At 37.2% G+C, this 20,787-nt stretch overlaps 1 protein-coding gene across 8 annotated transcripts in view; it reads right to left on the bottom strand.

Moving 5' to 3' along the window:
• The window catches only part of PLA2G4A (phospholipase A2 group IVA), a 149,861-nt gene that overhangs the window by 52,522 nt on the left and 76,552 nt on the right, over positions 1-20,787 (bottom strand). For all 8 annotated transcript variants that reach the window (XM_070591572.1, XM_008533970.2, XM_070591573.1 and 5 more), the window contains 2 exons: positions 12,791-12,828; positions 8,921-9,062 (listed from right to left, as the gene is read on the bottom strand). In XM_070591572.1, the coding sequence (XP_070447673.1) occupies positions 8,921-9,062; positions 12,791-12,828 (180 nt within the window). The remainder of the gene's footprint in view (positions 1-8,920; positions 9,063-12,790; positions 12,829-20,787) is intronic.

Below are 20,787 nucleotides of genomic sequence, written 5' to 3'. Positions count from 1 at the left end.
TGGGCCACTGAAGGAGAGAACTTAACCACCACTACATGGGGCTGGCCCCTGAACTCCAAAACTCTTAATTCACTATGCACTACTCTGTCTCGGAAAGCTTTCTCTACAACTAACTTTGTAACCTGAGGCAAAGAAAATCTTCTTTGGACTCAGTTTACTTATGGCATAAAAATATTGAGTAGAATTAATGAACTTGAAGATTTTGCTACTAGTAACATTCTAGATTCTATAACACACATAGAATATGAATTATAACTCTCTAAAATGATGCATTTTTATTAACTATAAAAAAAGGAAGAGAAATTAGATATAGTGTCACTGACACTATAATTCATGCTCTTCCTTTTCTCATTGTTCAGAAAGAAAAGAGTAATCTTTACAGAGAGAAACCACTTGATATTTAGCTAAATTATATTTACGATCCACTTGTCACAACAGATAACATCAGCACAATTTTACGCAATAAATGAGGACTAAATTTGGATGTCTTAATAGTTTTCGTCAGTCTGAAACAACTTTCAAAGAAATAACTGGGGAGTTATAAGGTGCAGCTGTTAGTCCTGGCTCTAAATCTAAAAGAATCAACAAAAAAATGTTGCTTATGGTTTTTAGGTTCTATTTAGACCTAATAGCACAGTATTTGTGTATAAATGATATCAATGAATATTTCTCATACTTCTCGCATGTGATTACAGGAAATGAATTTTCATTTACCAAAAACCATGTGTTTTTTATTAAATTATCTTGATATATGGGCTTGCGGATATTATTAATTTCCTCCATTGCAAAAGAGAATTCTGAGGAGCTCGAGGATATTTTTACATTTTTATACATTTTAAGGTCCAAGATTTATATAAAGACTTTTGCCTTCTTGGCTCCGGCATTAGTCAAGGTTCTCCAGAGAAACAGAACCAATAGGAGATATATATATATATATATATATATACATAGAATATATATATTCTATTGGGATATTAAACTATGAGGAGATTATAATAGAATATTAATATATATGGAAAGAGACTTATAAGGAATTGGCTTATGTGATTATGAAGAATGGCAAGTCTAAATCTGCAGTATGGAGGCTGGCCCAGTGGCACAGCAGTTAAGTTCGCACATTCTGCTTTGGCAGCCTGGGATTCATTAGTTCAGATCCCAGGTGTGGACCTATGCACAGTTTGTCAATCCATGCTGTGGCAGGCATCCCACACATAAAGTAGAGGAACATGGACATGGATGTTAGCTCAGGGCCAGACTTCCTCAGCAAAAAAAGGAGGATTGGCAGCAGATGTTAGCTCAGGGCTAATCTTCCTCAAAAAATAAATAAATAAATAAAAATCAATCAATCAATCAATCAATCAATCAATCAATCTGCAGTACGGCCAGGCAGGCAGAGCCCCAGGAGAGCTGATGGTGCAGTTGAAGTCCAAAGGCAATTTGCTGGAGAATTCTCTCTTGCTTGGGAAGATTGGTCTTTTTGTTCTCTTCGGGCCTTCAAGTGATTGGACGAAGCCCACCCACATTATGGACAGCTATCCGCTTACTCACATTTCACTTTTTAATATTTATTTATTTAATTTAAAGATTTAAATATTAATCTCATCAAAAAACATCCTCCAAGTTGACACATAAATTTAACCATCACAAGTCCATCCCTTCTCAACTTGGTACCCACATACTCCCCTTTAAATCATATTTACTCTCCAACTACAGACAATAACAAGGTCATTCTTCTGGCTAACATGATATGACCATCCTGTGTACACCTGGAAATGCACTAATGCTTTTCCAAGAAGAAGCAAAGTCCTTGGATGATGTTTATTCTTCTCCTCAGTATCTCGTAACTTAAATATGAATCTGTTTTTGTGTTTCTGTGCATGTCTACACACATAGACACACACAAACATTCATGACAAACTAAGGCAGAAATACTCACGACAACGACAGTTCTCATTTCTGTAACTGGTCACCTGGTCATAGCTCGCATTTATAAACATCTTCTTCTACTATCCAATCTGTGTTCCTTCGCCCTCAACAAGCACCTCAGCTGGTCATGGTTCTTTTCCTGGTGGGCGGCCCGAGCTTCATTGCTGAAGGGTCTGGGCCCTTAGTAGTCCGCCTGGATTGGGTTCTTGTAGATTTCCATTGACTTTACTCACAGGGCATGGTAATACGAAGAGACACCCTAGGAGATCTCTTGTATTCCAGACATACCTCCATCGTGGAGTAGCAGTCCAATTTCCCTTTGATAGTCATGATCAATCACCCCACCAGCATAGTAGCTCCCTCCTTTGCCTATTGAGTCAGAGGCATGAGAAGCCCAATGTGGCCAGGCAGAGTCTTAACTTCCTCCTTTTGGGACTAAGACCTCTAAACCAGTAGAGTATAAGGTCACGCAGACAAGAAATAAACATTTTGGTAGTGGGTCACTAGGTGTAATAGTAAGTGCTGCCACTCCTACTTCCACTCCTTGATCCCTGGACCCATGAATCCTGGGGAGAAACAGCACCAATATTGGATGTTGATTCAGAGCATAGACTGCCTCTTGGAGAAATGTCTCTCATTTCCCCACTATTCTAATTCCAGATTTTAGTCCCCCAACCAGCTTGGCTCTGCTGTGGTCAGTTACGAGGGGACATAAAAACTGTGAAGTAGCATGTCACTTCGCATAAGAGACTGTAATCTGGAAACTTCATCTGACCAAAAGCTATTTTGGAAAAAGAAAATTCAAAAGAATGGCCTCTGAACAATCCAAATATGTCAATAATCCCCATGTACAAAGTCTTACAGATCTTACTCATAGGAAAGATCTCAGCCCCTTATTCATGGAGAAATTCCACTAATCAGAAACAGTGTTCTAACAACACAAGCTTGCTTATCAAATTTGAATTCCAGAACAATAAACTTAAAGAGAACCAGGTGATCTGAAGAAATTACTTCAAGGGAACATACAGAGCATGGAGAAATGGCAGTTGATTGCAAAGGAAGCAGACATGAGAAACTCAAATCAGTTCAATCTGGGCAAGGAAAGACTTTCATCCCAATGATTAAAATCAATCAATTTTCAAAACTGCTATTACTGAGAATAATTTTTTAAAAAGTCTTAGTACTTAAGAGAATAAACTCTTGGGTTATCAAAAAGTTTAACTATTTGACTAATTCATTATCCAGACAGGAAAGCTAAGTTTTCCTTAAATTTGATAATTATTGCCCTCAAGGTTATGCAACAGAACAGCAACACCCACAAACATGTATAATATCTACTATTTTTATTGAGTAACTATTATGTGCCTTACGCATTGTGCTAGATGCTTTACAAGGATTAGTACTCATCCTTTTACATCAATGAGAGACACTGTCTTCACTTTATGAGTGAAGCACAGACGTGAAGCAATGTGCCAAAATTCATTCCACATCTTAAACTGACATTGAGGTCTTAAACTGGATGCTATCTGTTTGTTGAAAACTGGGAACAAGACAGGCACAAGCTCTGTACTGAGCACGGAGCAGGACTGTTCTCTCTCTGACAAGCTGCCGCAACAGTCCTCTCTTCCATACCTTAAGCCCAAACAGAAAGTGAAGGTCTTGGCAGGGAGCAAGGGAAGTGGGAGCTTAAGGGACCCCTGGCCAAAGAGGAACAGAAAAGTGGGAAAATGGTACCTGTGTTATGGGAATGGGTGGCGCTGTAAACAGCTAAAACGATTATTTCTGCCAAGAGAGAAAAGTCTAGACCAAAACCAAAACTTTAATTCTAGGAATGACTTCCAAAACCATGAATTTAATATTTCTGAAGATCCCACTGAAAAGCATAATTACCTCATTCTCCATCTGTTGCAGACAAGTCCATTTGTATGAACATTAGGCCAAGTTTCATTTTCCCAGAAGACTCCTTTCCACAAAAGGGAGGGTGCCTGCCTAGTGGGTGCGGTAGAAACTTTCCTTTTGAAAAGGAAAACTTAAGAACAAAGGCCAACTGGCCATCTCCACCAATATTTCTCACGTACGTTTCTTTCTTTCTTTTTTTTTTTAAAGATTGGCACCTGAGCTAACAACTGCTGCCTATCTTCCTTTTTTTTCCTTCTTTCTTCTTCTTCTCCCCAAATCCCCCCAGTACATAGCTGTATACTTTAGTTGTGGGTCCTTCAGTCTGTACTGTGTGGGATGCCACCTCAGCATGGCCTGATGAGCGGTGCCATGTCTGTGCCCAGGATCCGAACTGGCGAAACCCTGGGCCACCACAGAGAAGCGCGCGAACTTAACCACTCGGCCACAGGGCTGGCCCCTCTATGTACGTTTCTAATTGAACAATTCAAACTGGGATCTTTTCACCCAAACCTTCTCCTCAGGCTTTGTCTCCTCCCTAACAACCTGACACTGGTGTTCCTCAGTTTTGAGCCCCAGATCTCTCTCTCTAGCTAATTCATCCCCTGGATGCAATGCCAGGCCGCTGCCTAAGTCTGTGCCCTGAAGACTTACTGAGAATCTGCCATGTGCTAGAAGCTATGCTAGCTGCTGGGAATATAAAGGTGAAGAACACAAACACGGCCCTGCTCCTTGTGAAACTTACATTCTTGTGGAGAAAAAAGACATTCGATGAATATTTTTACAAGGATTTTTTAAGTACAATTGTGGTAAATGCTGAGAAGATGATGAGCATATTTGTACCATAAGAGAATATAACTGAGAGATCTAACTTGGGGGAGGGAGGGAGGAGTTGGTGACAGGGAGAGTCTGTGCCAGAAGAAGAGGCACAGGCACTGATTAAAGGATGGGCGGGTGTTAGTGAACCAAAAGGGGAGTGGGGCGAGAGAGGAGTGGGACACAGGAAGCATACTGCAGTGAGAGGAAACAATGCACACAGGAGCGCCAGTTGGGAAAGGGTTCTGTGGAGACATGGAACCAAGAAGTACTTATTTGGTTGTGGGGGGCTGGTAAATTTGGGATGAAGTGCACGAAATGAAGTTGGAGAGAAGCTGTGGGTCCAACATCCTAAGAGCAGTAGAAGAATTTTAAGCTTGGGGTTGATAGAATCAGATTTTCTGTTCAGAGTTAGACATGCTGAGTTTGAGCCATGAAGTCTGAGAAGAAATGAAGTAGGTACAAAGATATTCAGATCTGAAGCTCAGAAGACAGATTCTAGATCGTTGATGTTCATGTGAAAGTTATTAGCACACAGTGTTGGGTGACATCATGAAAGGGAGAGAAAATTCTTTTTTTTTTTTTTTTTAAAGATTGGCACCTGGGCTAACAACTGTTGCCAATCTTACTACTTTACCGCGCCCCCCGCCCCCGACCCGCACAGTTGCATATCTTAATCGCAGGTCCCTCTAGTTGTGGGATATGGGACGCCACCTCAATGTGGCCTGACGAGCGGTGCCATGTCCATGCCCAGGATCCGAACCCTGGGCCGCTGCAGCGGAGCGCGCAAACTTAACCACTCAGCCACGGAGCCGGCCCCGAGAAAATTCTTAAGAAGAGGGCAGAATGAGGAGAAACAGGGCCCAAGGCTGAGTTTTGAAGAACTCTTATATTTAAATAATGCACCGAGGACAAAGGTCTGGTAAAGGGAACCACGGAGGCATGATAAAACCAAAGAGAAGGTAGTAAGTGAAGGGTAGGGAATATTTCTGAAAGTAGGGAGACGTTTGTCATTTGCAGCTGCAGGGTCAGGTAAGACAGGGCCAGAAGATCCTTCGCGTTTATTAGTTAGTCCTGGTGACTAGCAGAGCAGCAGCAGTAGAATGATGAGGGGAGAAGCCTGAGGAAGGTGACGAAGTAGAATGAGATAGGAGATTGTGCAGAAAATTTTGGAGAGGTTCCTCTGTGAAGATAAGGAGAGAAGTAGAGCACAAGGGAGAAGAGAACGTACCTTCCACGGGATGTTTTCTGTTGCTTTTTTCCTCTTTGTATCTGAGTTTAGAACATATTTATATTTTTACAGGAAAAATTCATACAGAAATGGAAGCAGAAATAAATGTGGGGAGGAGCCCTGGGGGTACTGGACAATTGATAGAGTTGGGTTCCCAGTTGGGAACCTTATCTGATGTTGATCTGCATGTGAAAGGAAAGGGCTGTTCCCTCCATTGAACTCAGAGGGGAGTGGCAAAGATAAGCATCACTTATGGAGTACGTCAGTGCCACTGCAGGGAATGAAGGATTTGTCATCCAACGATTCTTATTTTCTTTTTGATTAGGAGGCAAGTCTGTTGTTTGTAAGGGGAGCAGAAGGTGGATTACCGGGAGTGAAGGAAGTAATTGTTACAAATAACTGGAGAGCCACAAATCAGGGAGACACTGAGACTGCAAGACAGGGTCTCCCAGATGAAGCTGAGGGCCAGGAATTTACAGAGGTTTCCATTTCCTGCTTTTTCTTCTAGCAAGCTCATTCCTCAAGGCCTGCCCAATGGTCTTCCCCTCTAAAAGGACTTTCCATTGTAGGGAGGAAATCCTTCTTTGTGAACCTTCTTAAAGTTCCTGGCTAGGTCTGAAAATTAAAGTGACAGAGAGATTAACAGAACAGCATACGAATTTATTTAAGTTTTACCTAACACGGAGCCTTCATAAGGAAATGAAGATCTGAAGGAACAGGGAGACCTGAATCTTTGTATGCTAGGCTTGATGAAGAGTGGGCAGTCGTGTAGAAATATAGGTCAGAGAGTGAGAGCTCAGCATAGTAAAGTGGAGGAAACTCAGCAAGGCCTGTTTGTTCGGATGTGTTTTGAAGATCAGGATGCTCCTGTCCTCCAGGAGCAGGGAGGGCGCCTCACACGTGCGGGTCTTAGGACCTCCCTCACAGAAAAGGTGAGGGAAATTCAGAGAGACTTTCCTGCTTCTGCTGTTTGCTCAAACATCTTCAGCTTAAAATATTCCGTATGCCAAGGTGCCATATCTTGGGGTGGTGTGTCCTGAACCCCACCAGCATCACCTCTACTACAGAGAGAGTGTGTACTTCCATTCACATCTCTTTTTTAAAGACTTAACACATCACTGTTCTATCTGCTTAAATGTCTTTCTCTACAACTAGGCTTTAAAGGCAACACGGAAAGTGACTGCTCAGCATCAACCATTTCAGCTTTGTTCATCTCCAGTTCCTAGCAGTGTCTTAACAAATGGCAAATGACACAAAGGAAAAGAACTTGAAATATTATTTCTCCGCCCCAAGCGTAAAACAATACCAAACAAGTACAGGGACAAAAAGAAAACTGTAGAACTGAGGCTGAAAGGTTTACTATAGATAAAGAAAAAAAAAACCAGAAACAGAAACAAAAAAATCTGCCCAGGAAGCTAGGAACTTCTGAGCAATATGCAGAGAAGGAAGTGCCTTCAAGGACTAATTAACCTGAGACCATAATCAACCATGAGTGATAGCAGGGATCTGTAGAGTGACAAGCAGGATGGAGACCTGAAGAGAAGTCTCTCTTTTTTTAATACAAACTTCAATGGAGGGTTCACTTTTCCCCCTTCCTTTTAGCAAAAATTCCCCATAAGCAACATTTTGTCTTCAAGTCTGCTTCCATAATAACAAAAGCCCCTCCAACTGCAGTAGACTGGCTTTCTACCCTCCCCCCACCTAGAAACACATTTGGAAATCTGCAATCACATGTGGGGCAGGGGTGCCCTGCTGGCTCCCTTACTCAGAATTGATGTCTCATTTCGCCCTTAATTTACAATAATCTTGAATCCCTGGTCTGTGTGTGCATGTATGGGAGTGTATACATATATATATTTACTTATGCATTTAATAAAAATATTATCTTTCGAAATATAATGTTCATTTAAAACATTCAGTTAAACAAAAATCTCAAAGAAATAAGTAAAAAGTTACCTGATATATCACTAAGAAGAAATTTCATTATTATCATTTGATGAGTAACATTGTAATTTATTTTTTTAATTTTTTAAATTGAAGTATAATTGACATATAACATTATATTAGTTTCAAATGTACAATGTAATATTTGATATTTGTATATATTGTGAAATGATCATCACAATAAGTCTAGTTAACATCTATCTCTCCATACACAATTTTTTTTTCTTGTGATAAGGACTTTTAGGATCTACTCTCTTAGCAACTTGCAAATATGCAAATATGTGGTCTTAGCAACTATAGCAGCAAATTATTTTTGTAGATTTCAGATAGAAAGATAGACTAACGGATGGATGGATGGATGGATGGATGGACTGATGGACAAATAAGTAGGTAGGTAGACAGATGATTGATAGAATGGTGAAGGGATAGACAGGCAAAAACTGGATTATACAATACAAGTTATTGGATAATAAATGCCTTTATTTTATTGGAATTGAAGGGAAGTAAAAGAAGTTGAAGTACAATTAAAGGATTGTACTTTCAATATTTGTTCACAGAAATGTTTTAAGATCGCTCTATAATTAGGATTATGAAAAACATTATTTTTAACTACTTGATCAATTTTGGATAATACCTTTTAATACCCTGCTGTGAAATATTAAGAATTTGGAACATTTCCTTTTCTCTCTCCTATCCACATCTATCTATTTTCGTTAACTGTGTTATCATTAGCAAGATTTATAACATTTTCTTCTTGTTCAGTAATGATAATTCCTACAGCTGTTGAATCTTAGTCTATAGTAAAATTAATTCAATGATCCTTTTATATCTGAAGCTAAACTTCTCCTACTAATGAAATGAACGTTTGTGCATAAGTATGCCTATGCTCCTTTTAAAAGCGATATCTGATAAATATTACTAAATATGGGCAGCATTTGTGATGATCTTCCTCAACCAGTTTCCATATAGGAAACACTTACCTTATCTTAAAAAAAAAAAAGAAATATTGCTCAATCTCAATATTTCCATATTTGGGTGAAATTTGGGAGAAAGCACAAACAAAATTCTTATTAAATTGCAATCACATTTGAAAAATTTTCAACTCACATCACGTGTTGAATACAAGCCTTCACTCTTCTTTGGACCCAGGAGTTTCTTCATGTTTTCCTTTATGTTCTCTTTTCTCTGTTGTCTGAAAGCTTTCTCCTGATCACACAGAGCCATGCTAAATCGGAGGTCTGGGGACGAACTGTGTGTAAAACAGATGGGCATGAGCCAATGTCCCAGGTAGCCTTGTTCTACATCAGCCGGTCCCTGCAAGGCCCTGGGAGCTACACTGACACATGCTTACTGCTTCCCTCAAGCCATTACCTAGGAGGGGACCTGAAACAAGAGTATAAAATGATGGCTATCTTAAAGCAGCATGTTCCCAGGCATGTTTTCAGAAAACAAGGACTATCAAGTGTTTTAGAAAAAAATCAATAAGCAAACAAACAAGCCCTGATAAACTGCATATTACTATAGTAAAGACTTTGGGAAGTGCTTCAGAAAAGAAACCTGTTTAGATCTGTTAATTCTGGCACAGAATTTCCCAAATTTACCTGACCAAGCATTCCTTCCCTGACTCTCCAGGCCCCATTCCTCCACAGCACAACACTAATATCCCAGAGTCTGTGCCCTGAGGAGCACACTTGAGAAGTACTCTCTTAATGAATCACCTTGTCTAATGGATGGCCTCCTGTGACAAAGGAAGGAACTTCTAATGGTAGAACTTTGGACAACCACAAATGAGTTTATGACTGGTGGATTTCAGAACCCTTCATTATATACCCTTCCTTTCTAATCACGGCAGCAGCAATCCCTCGGATACCTATACCATGCCAGAAACCACATTAGGTATTACATACGGACCGCTGCAACAGGGGTGGGAGTCAATATCACATGTTATTATACACTATCGTATTACTTTTACAAGTCCATATTATAGAAGGAAAAAACTGAGAGGTTAGAATCACAGAGCAAATGTGATATACTTTCCATTATGCAATGATGCCTCACAAACCACCAGGTCCTAATACTGAATTCTAAAACCAGCTACTGAATTTAAAAATACTAAAAAAAAAAAAAAAAAACCCCGAGCAATTTATGTTGTGATGTGAATAAATGCAAAATGTGGAAAGCAAGAAGATCACTAATAAAATACTGTCTCTTTACCATAAAAGTAAGTCCTTCTCTTCAGTCAATTAAATTTAAGTGATTTCTGTTAATTCAGTGTAATTCTTCCTTTAAAATACAGAACAAGAGAAGAGACTGCAAAGCCCCTCTATAGTGATATTTGATCATTACAAATAACATTTTAATTACTACTTCCCAAAGGACAAATATGGATAACTCACAAAAGAGCAAGTATGATTCATAATAGAAAATAAAAGAATAAATATTTCATTTCAATAGCAAATTTTAAAAATACTCATTATTAAATTAGTAATTTTAAAAAATATTTTAAATATCTATTTTCCAGCACTGGAAAAGGTAAAGTAACATTGTTATTATCATACATTCATTTTGGGAATACAAATTTGCAAAACACTTTGGAAAAGTGATTAGGCAATGAGCACTAAAAATAATTAAAATGTGTAACCCCTTTGACTGAGAAATTCTATTTCTGGATATCTACTTTAAGTAAAGTCACTGTAAATTTTGAAAAGATTACTTAATCATATGATCCAGTAATAAGGAAATGATCATTATATACAGTATATCAAAGCACTGACTACACAGCTATTAAATTAGATTATTATGAAGATTATGTAACAAGGTGGGAAAAGAATAAGAGAGTGAATTAGCCTTTTTTTAAGTCAAGTCTTTTTCTATTATTATTAGTTATTACAATATATTAGGTTGAGTATCTTCTAACCACTTTAAGAAATAAAAATCTTACCTGCACAGTCGGCTCTGTGACTCTCCCTCACTTTTATTTCCTTTTCTGCTCCTCAGAGGAAACTACTACCTTCAACTTGCTCTTTATTATTCCAATGTATTTATTTATAATTTTACAATACATATTATGTCTCTAATTAAGATATAGAATCATTTTACAGGTTTTTAATTTTTTATAAATGCTATTGACTTTTTTATAAATGCTATTGCATGTTTTCTGCAAATTATTTTTTTCCAATGAACATTTTGTTTTTAAGATTTATCTGTGTATATAAATAGAACTAATTCAAACATTTTTACTATTATTGAGTATTTTTATTATGTGGTTATAGAATAACTTACTTATCCATGAACATCGAGGTTGCTTTCAATTTTTTTAACTATTACAAAGAGTACCACTATGACATTTGATGTACACGTGGGAAACTTTCCTATGATATATGATCTTTAGAAAGAACATCTCATTAAATCATCACAATAGATATGCTTATAAAGTACTCTTTTCTATTTTACAAATGAGTAAAAAAGTGATTACAAATCTTTCAACCATTAACATAATTAGCAAGCAGTAGATTTAAATCCAGGACTTCTCATTCTAGAACTCATGTTCCATGTCATGCACTGTGCTGATCATTATCTTACATTAACAGAGCAATCAACATAGATGTTTAGAAGATATCAGTACAAAAGTACCTAAATAAAATTCAAAATATTTGAGCAATTTTAAAAATATAGTAACAAAAGCATGGTTCCTTTATTTCTTCTATGTATTATTTTTAACTCTTCAATTAATTTTCTTTCTTGATTTTATTTTATTTTTAAGGGAAGACATTCCATGGAAAATAAAATTTTTCTTTAAAGAACATTTCTGTTAGAGTCAAGACAAATTAATGCATGAAAATAGAGATTGATTAAAGTTCATTATAAATACATAGCAAATTGCTTCTGGACATATGTACACTATTTAGCTGAGTTTTTGCTACATTTTTTGACAACTGTGCTTTGTTAAAGCCCATTTCTTTTACATAACATGGTCCTACTTACATCAGTGAAGACTATTTCCCATTAAAACAAGCAGCATTATTGTCATGGTCGAATAACAAGAATATTTCTAATCTCATGCCAAAATACACCACTTTAAGCAAGAATCAACGTAATGCAAAATAAAATTCAAAAAGCTGGATTGTCCTTTGATACTTCCTGATATGTATTAAGGAACAATGGTAATTTACGCAATAATTTACGCAACATGTTCCAGGGATCAAAATAAGAGAAAGAAATACCTAAACCCAATGTCATTGTATCCATCACCATTCATTCGGCAAATCACAAGATATGAGGATGTTACACTAACTTATGTGGTGTTTGTGTAAATAAAATGTGTGTACTAGTAACTTTGGTTGAACCCACTTTAACAGGGAAGTTCAAAGAGAGGTTGAGGGAGGTGGGATCTGCTGGATTCAGTTTAGATCAGAGATCAGCTAATTCTCAAGGCAGGGCAGACTCCCCTCAGACTCATCATTTGAAAGTAAATAGATGATTTTCCAACAGTCATTTCTGGAGGCCACTTTGAAAGAGCAACATGTTTCATGGAATTTTACCATTTGTAGTCCTGCTGATCACTATGAATAAAAAGTCTCAATTTTCAGTTTTCCTCCTTTATATGTTCCTATTTCTGTACACTTTTATATTTTTGAATATCTATCTGAATCAACAATGGAAAATAGGCTTAAATAACCAGGTTCATTTCTCTGGAAATAGATATATACTTGAGGGATGTTTCTTTCTAAAAGCCCATATTCTGACATCTATTATTTAACCACCAAACTACTGGAAAATTAAGCAAAGAATATTAGATTTCTTTTGTAATGTTGTACCTATTAGGAGAGAGCTAAAGAAAAGCAAAATGCATTTAATGCTTTTTTTATATTCAAACCTGTCAGAATTATTTCATATATTAAAATTATACTCTTCAACAACTAAAACGTCAGTGGATCACTCACAATATTTTCCATCCAATGAAGTAAGTGCACTTACCAAACTTCAAGAGACATTTCCAGAATCATTTCAGTGACCTAAAACAGACACATTAGTCAGATTAGGTCATAAAATGGATGTGTATTATATATAATGCAAATAGTCAAAATAATTTTTGAGTGCCAGAGTGTTTTTAAACTAAAAAAAAACAAAAACCCTACCTGCAACTAAGATATACAACTATGGACGGGGGGGTTTGGGGAGATAAAGCAGAAAAAAAAAAAAAACCCTAAAACTACAAGTAATGTATCTCCATGAAGACCCTAAATTACAGGTGCATTTCAATAAATAATTTTCTTGCTATTTTCCATCAGACATCTACTTATTAAGTCATTATAGCAAACCTAAGAATCGTCTCTGCATAGCTGTTTTCCTCCTTCACTAAAATGAAGTAGTTCAGTTCCACCATCATTTTTCATGAAACATAAAAATTGCCTGAGATCTAAAAACTACCAAGTCATTGTGTCTATTATTCAGGAGCTGTCCCTGGGCCTCAAAATCAGAGGCTGAAATGGCCGGGAGGTTAAAGAAAACGTGGGTGAAAATTCACACGAGTGCATTTGTGACAAGTGCGAGCTGCAGTAAACTGGAGACAGAACACCTACCCACGGTGGGCAGCAGGACCCAGGGGGAAGCCAACCGTGGGCAGCACAAAAACCTCTGCAAATGGCATGGGACGCTCAGGTTTTTAATGTTTCAGCACTACGTGAGTCAACCAAACTTAGAGATGGACCCCATCCTGCCAATGGGCCAATCTTGGTTTAATAGAAAAGAAAGTGACTAATATCCAGAGAGAAAAAGGGATATTAAAAGGTGTCTTTCCAGAGACTATAAGTAAGTTGTATAGAAAGACCTTTTCAATACTATCCCTGCCATCAGCTACGAATATTCACATAACTCGAGATTGTTATGAGAACCAAATGAGAAAATGTTTTGATGTTTGCTGCACAACTGTAAGATGGTGCTATTATTTTTATCATATCAGTTACCATAATATAGTTCGAGGGAACCTGTTCAATACCTTCAAATAGAACAGAACTAGCATATGCCCCTTACAATGTGAACAGGCTATTTTTAGACCCAACATAAAATGCCATAGATTATATAGGCTGTGTTTTCTTCTGGGTTTCAGGGGATGGAAAAAAACAAACTAGAAGGAGCTTTCTGAAAGGTTAAAATAAGTTCATGGATAATTCTCAGAAAGGTATTGGAATCATCTGTATAAGGATTTGCCTCTCCTAACTGCAAGCTCTGTCTTATGGAGGTTTGTTTTACTAGTTCATTGCACAGTATTTGGCATAAGCAGGTAATCAGAGAATATTTGTTGAATTACTGTGCATATGTGTGCGACCGGGAGCACATCAGACAATCTTTTCCTGTCAAGAAATACCTCACTGCTACAAGAGAGAAAATCATGGGCTGGACCAACCCAAATAGCAGCTCCCATGGAATTCTGTGACCTTTATTCTTCAAAGCAGCATATAAATATTACTTTGAAGTTAATAAAATAATCAAGAATACCAGTACAAATAGAATTATACATGCTCAGATGAATCATAGTTCGGTATGTCAAAAAGGTGATTGGCTTCGAAACAATTAATGTAATTGCTGTCTATTCTACCAATGAAGGTGTTGCTCACATTATGTCTATTCGCAGTTTGAAAATTTCAAATAGTCTTTCCTAAGGAGAGTTGTAAAACAGTTTATAATGAATGAGGTTACTTTGAATATTTAATAAGAAAAACAAGGTATGGGTAAAACCTGGTCTCTTTTTTTCAAAAAAAAAAAAAAAATACACGAAAGCTACTATTAAAATAAGACTAGATTTACTGTTTTTATCTTCAGAGGCCAAAAGCACCATAAGAGAATGGAAACTAAAAGACCAATATCACGACTCAATGTGGAGTTTTCCAACAAATGGAAAGATTTAAATCTGGAATGGGCTTTCTGTTCTAATGTGCCACCTCCTGACAGAAAGTGTTCAGGGAAAAGCTGGTTTCCCATCTGGCAGGGCCCTAAGCAATTTATATATTAAAATAGTCAATGCCTGAATATATCTATTGCCTACTTATCCTGACAACTTAATAACTAAAAGGAAAACCAACTGTACCATGTTTACAGTCCTATTCATCTTCTCTATAATAACAACACTTCTTGGCTAAGACATTCGTGATCCTAGACAGACTGACAGGACTCTTTAAATAAAGGCAAGATGCAAGAAGAGAAGAGAGGATATTTCTGCCATTTGGAATATCATAGACTGTGTTGCCATGGTGCTCGTCACATGGATTGGGACGCTCACTTTCACTTGTTGCCCAAGTGGATCACCCACAACCAGGAGGAAATTTTAAACTCTCCCCCATGCACTATGTTCAGACACGCTATGAAGACTGACATTCACGATCTCTCTGCGCCTCTTACCTGGAACGTGTCATTCAGATAAAATAGCCACAAAAACATGTACTTCCTATGAGGCACTAAACACTTATTGTATACTCCTTCCCACACACTGCACAAAGCTCTCCACTTACAGTCTTTCAGGGTGCTTGTATTATCAAGGCAATTAGAAGAAAAGGTGACTAAATCTCCAGGCTCTCCCCAATCCCATAATACTTAGCTAGAAATCAGAATAAGCGAGAAGAACCCCACCTCTTCTAGGAATTACAAATGTGAGAAGTGGGCTGTAATTTCCACATTCTTGTGGAAAACAACACTCTCTTCTTTGAATTCCACAGTGGAAAGCAATTTTAGAAGCTTATAATGCAAGATGTTTGGTTTGGGGAGGGAGAGGGAAACTAGAGGAGAGAAACTATTTAAAAAAAAAAGCCATTCCAGGGTTAAGTTTGCCCACGCTCTGCTTTGGTGGCCCAGGGTTCGCTGGTTCGGATCCCAGGTACGGACCTACACACTGCTCATAAGTCATGCTGTGGTAGGCGTCCCACATAGAAAATAGAGGAAGATAGGTATAGGTGTTAATCTTCCTCAAAAAAAAAAAAAAGCCATTTCAAACTTAAAAGTAATTTAAAAGTTATCTAATCCACTAATTCCCTTGCAAACTTTCCAGGATCGTTTTGAAATAATAAAGTTAAAGGAACAAGCATAGTGTCTGGCATTAAGGGGGTCCTTTAAAATTATTGTTACAAAAAGATGCACACAGTCAAATAATTTTAAACTTGAGAATCTATCCTATTAGTAAAGAGTCTTCAAACATACTGTGCCTTCTCTTACGAATCTACTCGAGGATTTACAACCTTTACTTTTAATAAGACATTATTTTGAATTCTGATCCCTCTTGTGTCAATTTACTTTTTTTTCTCGGTAGAAATAAACAGGAACTAATAACATGTTGATTTAATAATCATTCACATCTTTCAAGAGAATTACATAATATTTCCTGCTTTATCTGTATTTACCTGACCTGTGTAAGATAAAAAGTAAAATTACATTAAAAAAATTAGGGTCACTTTTGCCATGAGTCATGTTTCTATACAATAAACTCCATCCTGTGAAGAAGGAACCGGATGTAAATCTAACAAGGAAGCAATTCAAAGGCAGAGTGGAAATTACAAACCCGCCAATACAAGGTAGGTCATATCTAAATAAATTTTGCATGTTTAAAATTAAATAAGACACTGATAAAATTATTTTTTAAAGTATATATGATTTCTTTTTTTGATAACACTAAAAATTAACATTTATTTTTTTATTGAGGTATAATTGACATATAATATTTTATTAGTTGTAGGTGTATAACATAATGATTCAATACTTGTATATATTGCAAAACGATCACCACTGTAAGCCTAGTTAAGATATGATTTCTTAATAAAATAAAATTAGCATTTACTACCAGGGATCATTTAATCCACTACCCAAGAATTCAGGCTAATTGTGCCCCCCAAAATATCCCAGACAGTCTGAAAAGACTCAAAAGATAAAAAAATACACAATTTCCCCTTTAGCCATGCTCTGCTCGATCACAGAGTTTTCCTCCTTACATCTGATGGTCTCTCCTTCTTTAATTTAAGGTCCCTTTTCCTTATATGGACATTGGAAATTCTTAAAGAGCTGTGTAATCATTAGCTATCACACAAAAAAACAGACTTCCTACAGCACTGCTATCAAACCAAAATACCAACTCTTTTTCTCCAAATGGGAATCTCTCAGACTCTCCAGTTTTTCTTTTTTAAATTTCACTTAGTTTCGTTATGCCTGTCTGAGTATTTCCCAGGTTTTCTGTCTTTCCCGTAAGTACATTCATTTATCTATTCATCCAAAAACGATTCTAGCACCTAATGTGTGTCAGGCTGGGTGTGACATGGTTCAGATGCTGAACACGTTCTACTCTCTGATGGAATTCAAGTCCAGTCGAGGACCGCAAAGATACAAGAGCATTCTAAAATGCTCTATAATTTACAAGCTAAAAATTGTAGAAGTGCCAAAAATGCTCGCTTATGTTTCCATTGCTAGTATCTCAAAATAAAAATGGATCCCTTCTTAAAGCCAGGAATTGTCTGACCTATGTTTGAACTCCACCCTGCATCAATGTGATGGCATTCACATCTTAGCCAAAGATCTCCCAAATTTCTCACAAAATTATATAGTTCCCTTGTTTTCCCTTCCAAACTCTGCTTCATCTCATTCATTTAGCTAAATTGTAGTCTTTGCCCTCATACTTCAATACATAGTTTTCCAATGAAATCATTCTGATACCAACCTAATTCTGAACTCATCATCAAAACTCTTGTGTATTTTAAGCTTTACCACTCTCTTCCAGAGAACGACCTCATTGACTTCATTCATGTTCAAGTTGCAATCACAAAGAAGCAATAATCAAAGAAAGCAATTGGCCAAAGTTAGATAGCACAGAAGCCTGGAGACATGGTTCTTCTAAAAAAATAACACTAACTCCTAAATAAAGATGGCAAATTAAAACACTGTATGATGTAAAACTTAGAGACTATCTTCCTCAAAGTATTTGCCAAAACAAACTAATTTCATCTAGAGCATAAAGAAGTGTAATCTTTCTCTGCACTACTAAACCTTAGCATTTTCATGATTCTCTTGAAGTAGGCTACTGCTTTTAAACAAAACACACTAAATTCTAAAGATCCTATATCTTTCCACTTTAAAATGGGATACTGTAACTCAAAGCCACACTTGATATATTCAGTAATGGGTGACTAGAACATTTTTGGACTCTGTTGAAACAAATGATTGCTGAATTTATAGGCTCTTCCTATAAATAAATAAGTTCATTTTGGTCAATAAGTTCAAACAAATAAGTCAGCTTAATAATCAATCAAGTCAGCTTCATGAAACACATGACAAATAGTTACATCTGGCCAGTTACAATTATAATGAGAATATCTAACATTTATTTAGTGCTTACCGGGCCAGGCACTGTTCTAAAACTTTCGATGCATTAACTCATTTAACCATAACCACAACTCTAAGAGGTAGGTACTATATACAATCCTGTTTTGCAGATAAGGATACCTGGCAAAGAGAAAAAAATTAACTTGTCCAACATCACACAGTGAATAAGTAGCAGAAGCACGATTCCAACCCAGGCAGTGGCTGGCTGAGTTTGAACCTGAGATTAAAAGCAGCAGGTTCTGCTAGTTTCTCTCGAATGACAACTCTGATGCTCACTAAACTCATGATTGACAAACACAAGCTAAGTTAGATTTTATAAATGTTACCTGAAAAATAAAAAGTGTGGACTTAGCCCTAAGATTGGCTTTCTCCTCAAAAAAAAGTTCTAAAATTGAGTTGAGGGATAAATCAGTCTCAAGAAGAGCTGGATCCACAGCTTTCACCACCACTAGGCAATCATTCCATTCAACTCACTGACACATCAAGGCTGTTGCTAGATTTATTTTCCTCAAGTCACCCTGTACTCCTCAGTACTCATTATTTTCTACTGAAGTAGTCTGCTAAAGCTGAATCAACCTTTTGGTTTTCAATAGCAAACATTTGCTGCGTCTTTTCCTACTAACTTTTTGCTTACTAATATTTCTGAGGAAAAAGTCAAATTGGGTTTTCTCTAAATTCCCCATTACCTGGTCCAAAACCTTACGTGACTCACTGCTGTCTGTAAGATAGCATTCAAATGCCAACGTCTTGAGTTTGAGCTCTATTATGGTCTGATCCCAAGGTACCTGTTCTTCCTTCATGCACGAATGCTCTGCTCCTATCACATCTGTCTAGTCTCTGTTTCCTGAACATGCTTTTCCTTTCTAGTCCCATGACTATGAGCAAAGGCTCAGGCTGTTCTCTCCACTGGAACAGCCTTCCAACCCTTTGGAGATCCAACCACATCCTTCCTTTAAGGACAAGCCTAAGCCATTGATATCCACTGTAACCCACAATGGTCTACTGCAACCCCATCCCCTTGTGCCTCTCTGTCCTCAGCTCTTACCATTCTCCCTGGTACTTTTTCTTTGTGTCCAGCCATACTCTCCTCCCTGCTGTTACTCAACATGTCAGGAAAACTTCTGCTTCAGGATCTTTCTACCCAGAGAGTCTTCTGCCCTCGACACCATCAGAGATACTTTTCTTAGCCATGTTTTGGAACTGCATTTGCAACTCCCTTCACATATATATGTGTACTCCCCTCTCCTCATTCCCTGGTTTATTTAGCACTTATCACTATCACTATCTCACACAAGTATCCTTAACGTATTTATCTTGCTTCTTATCTATCTTACTAAGTAGAATATAAGTTCCACGGGGATAGGGATTCTTGTTTTGTTCACTGCAGGACAGACAGTGCCTAAAGGCTGTCTGCGACACACTGGGTGCTCAATAGTTATTTGTGAAATGAATGAATGAATCATTCCTTCTTATAACTCTCATTGCAATATATATGCACTATTTACTTGGCACTTAAAATTATAATAATGTAAATACTAAGCTCTAGTTAACAATATGCTGAAGTGTTTATGGGTGAAGCATGCTGTTGTCTGTGATTTGTTTTTAAATGCTTCCAAGAACTAAGATGGTTTGAGGATGGATAGTGGGAAAGATATGCGGCAAAGCAAGTAGAGTAAAATGTTAACTGTAGAACCTAGCTGGCAGTTACATGGGTATTCAGTGTACAAATCTTTCAACTTTTTATATGCTTGAGAATTGTGATAATAAAACTTGGGGAAAAAACGTCATGCTTTAGAAAGGCCTTCCCTGATTATATAAATGGTAGTTGCCCACCAACTGTTCTCTATCACATCCTTCTGTTTTATTTTCTTCATAATATTTATCACGAGCTGATGTTGTATTGATTACCCTTTCGCTCTGTTGTCTATTTACCTTCCCCATTATAATACAAGCTCCCTAAGAACCAGAACATCACCTATCATGTCCTCTGCCATTTGTCCATCATCAGGAACGTTGCCTGGCACATAAGTGGTTTAACAAATAACTCCTAAGTATGTAAACCAATGAATAGATGCCTCATGATACTGCTTATTATATTACTTCTCAGTTGATATATGAAGGCCTACTCTTTTCCCAACACATTATTGGTTCCTTGAAAATGGAACTTTTTGTAGCTTTCTTAATGTTTAGCAAAGTTTTAAGTGCACAATAAAAGCTCATTAAAAAATTATCTATTGACAGGTTATGTGATTTTAAAATTATATAACAAAGATTTTTATTATTATTATTTGTTTCCATATCTGTAAAACGGAAGAACTGAAAACTTTTGGGTGAAAATGGTCAAACAATAAGACATTCTTTCTGAATCACGGAATTTTATAAACTAGAAAGGATCTTAGAAATAAGTTAATCAAAACTTCATTTTAGAAAAAAAGAAAATAACACTCAGAGGGAAAGACAACTCAAACCTTCTAGAGAGAGGTCAGTGACAGATAAAATGAGAGTCTGGGTCTCCCAATTCCCACTTCCTAGCGCAAGTAGGTGGGACAGGCACTGGGGAATCTGGCATCTCCATTTGGAGGCTCCTGCTCTTTCTCCAGCTGGCTGCTGGCCGCAGA

The sequence above is a fragment of the Equus przewalskii genome, chromosome 23, assembly GCF_037783145.1.
Source record: "Equus przewalskii isolate Varuska chromosome 23, EquPr2, whole genome shotgun sequence".
Classification (NCBI taxonomy): Eukaryota; Metazoa; Chordata; class Mammalia; order Perissodactyla; family Equidae; genus Equus; species Equus przewalskii.
This window is presented reverse-complemented; position numbering and strand designations above follow the sequence as displayed.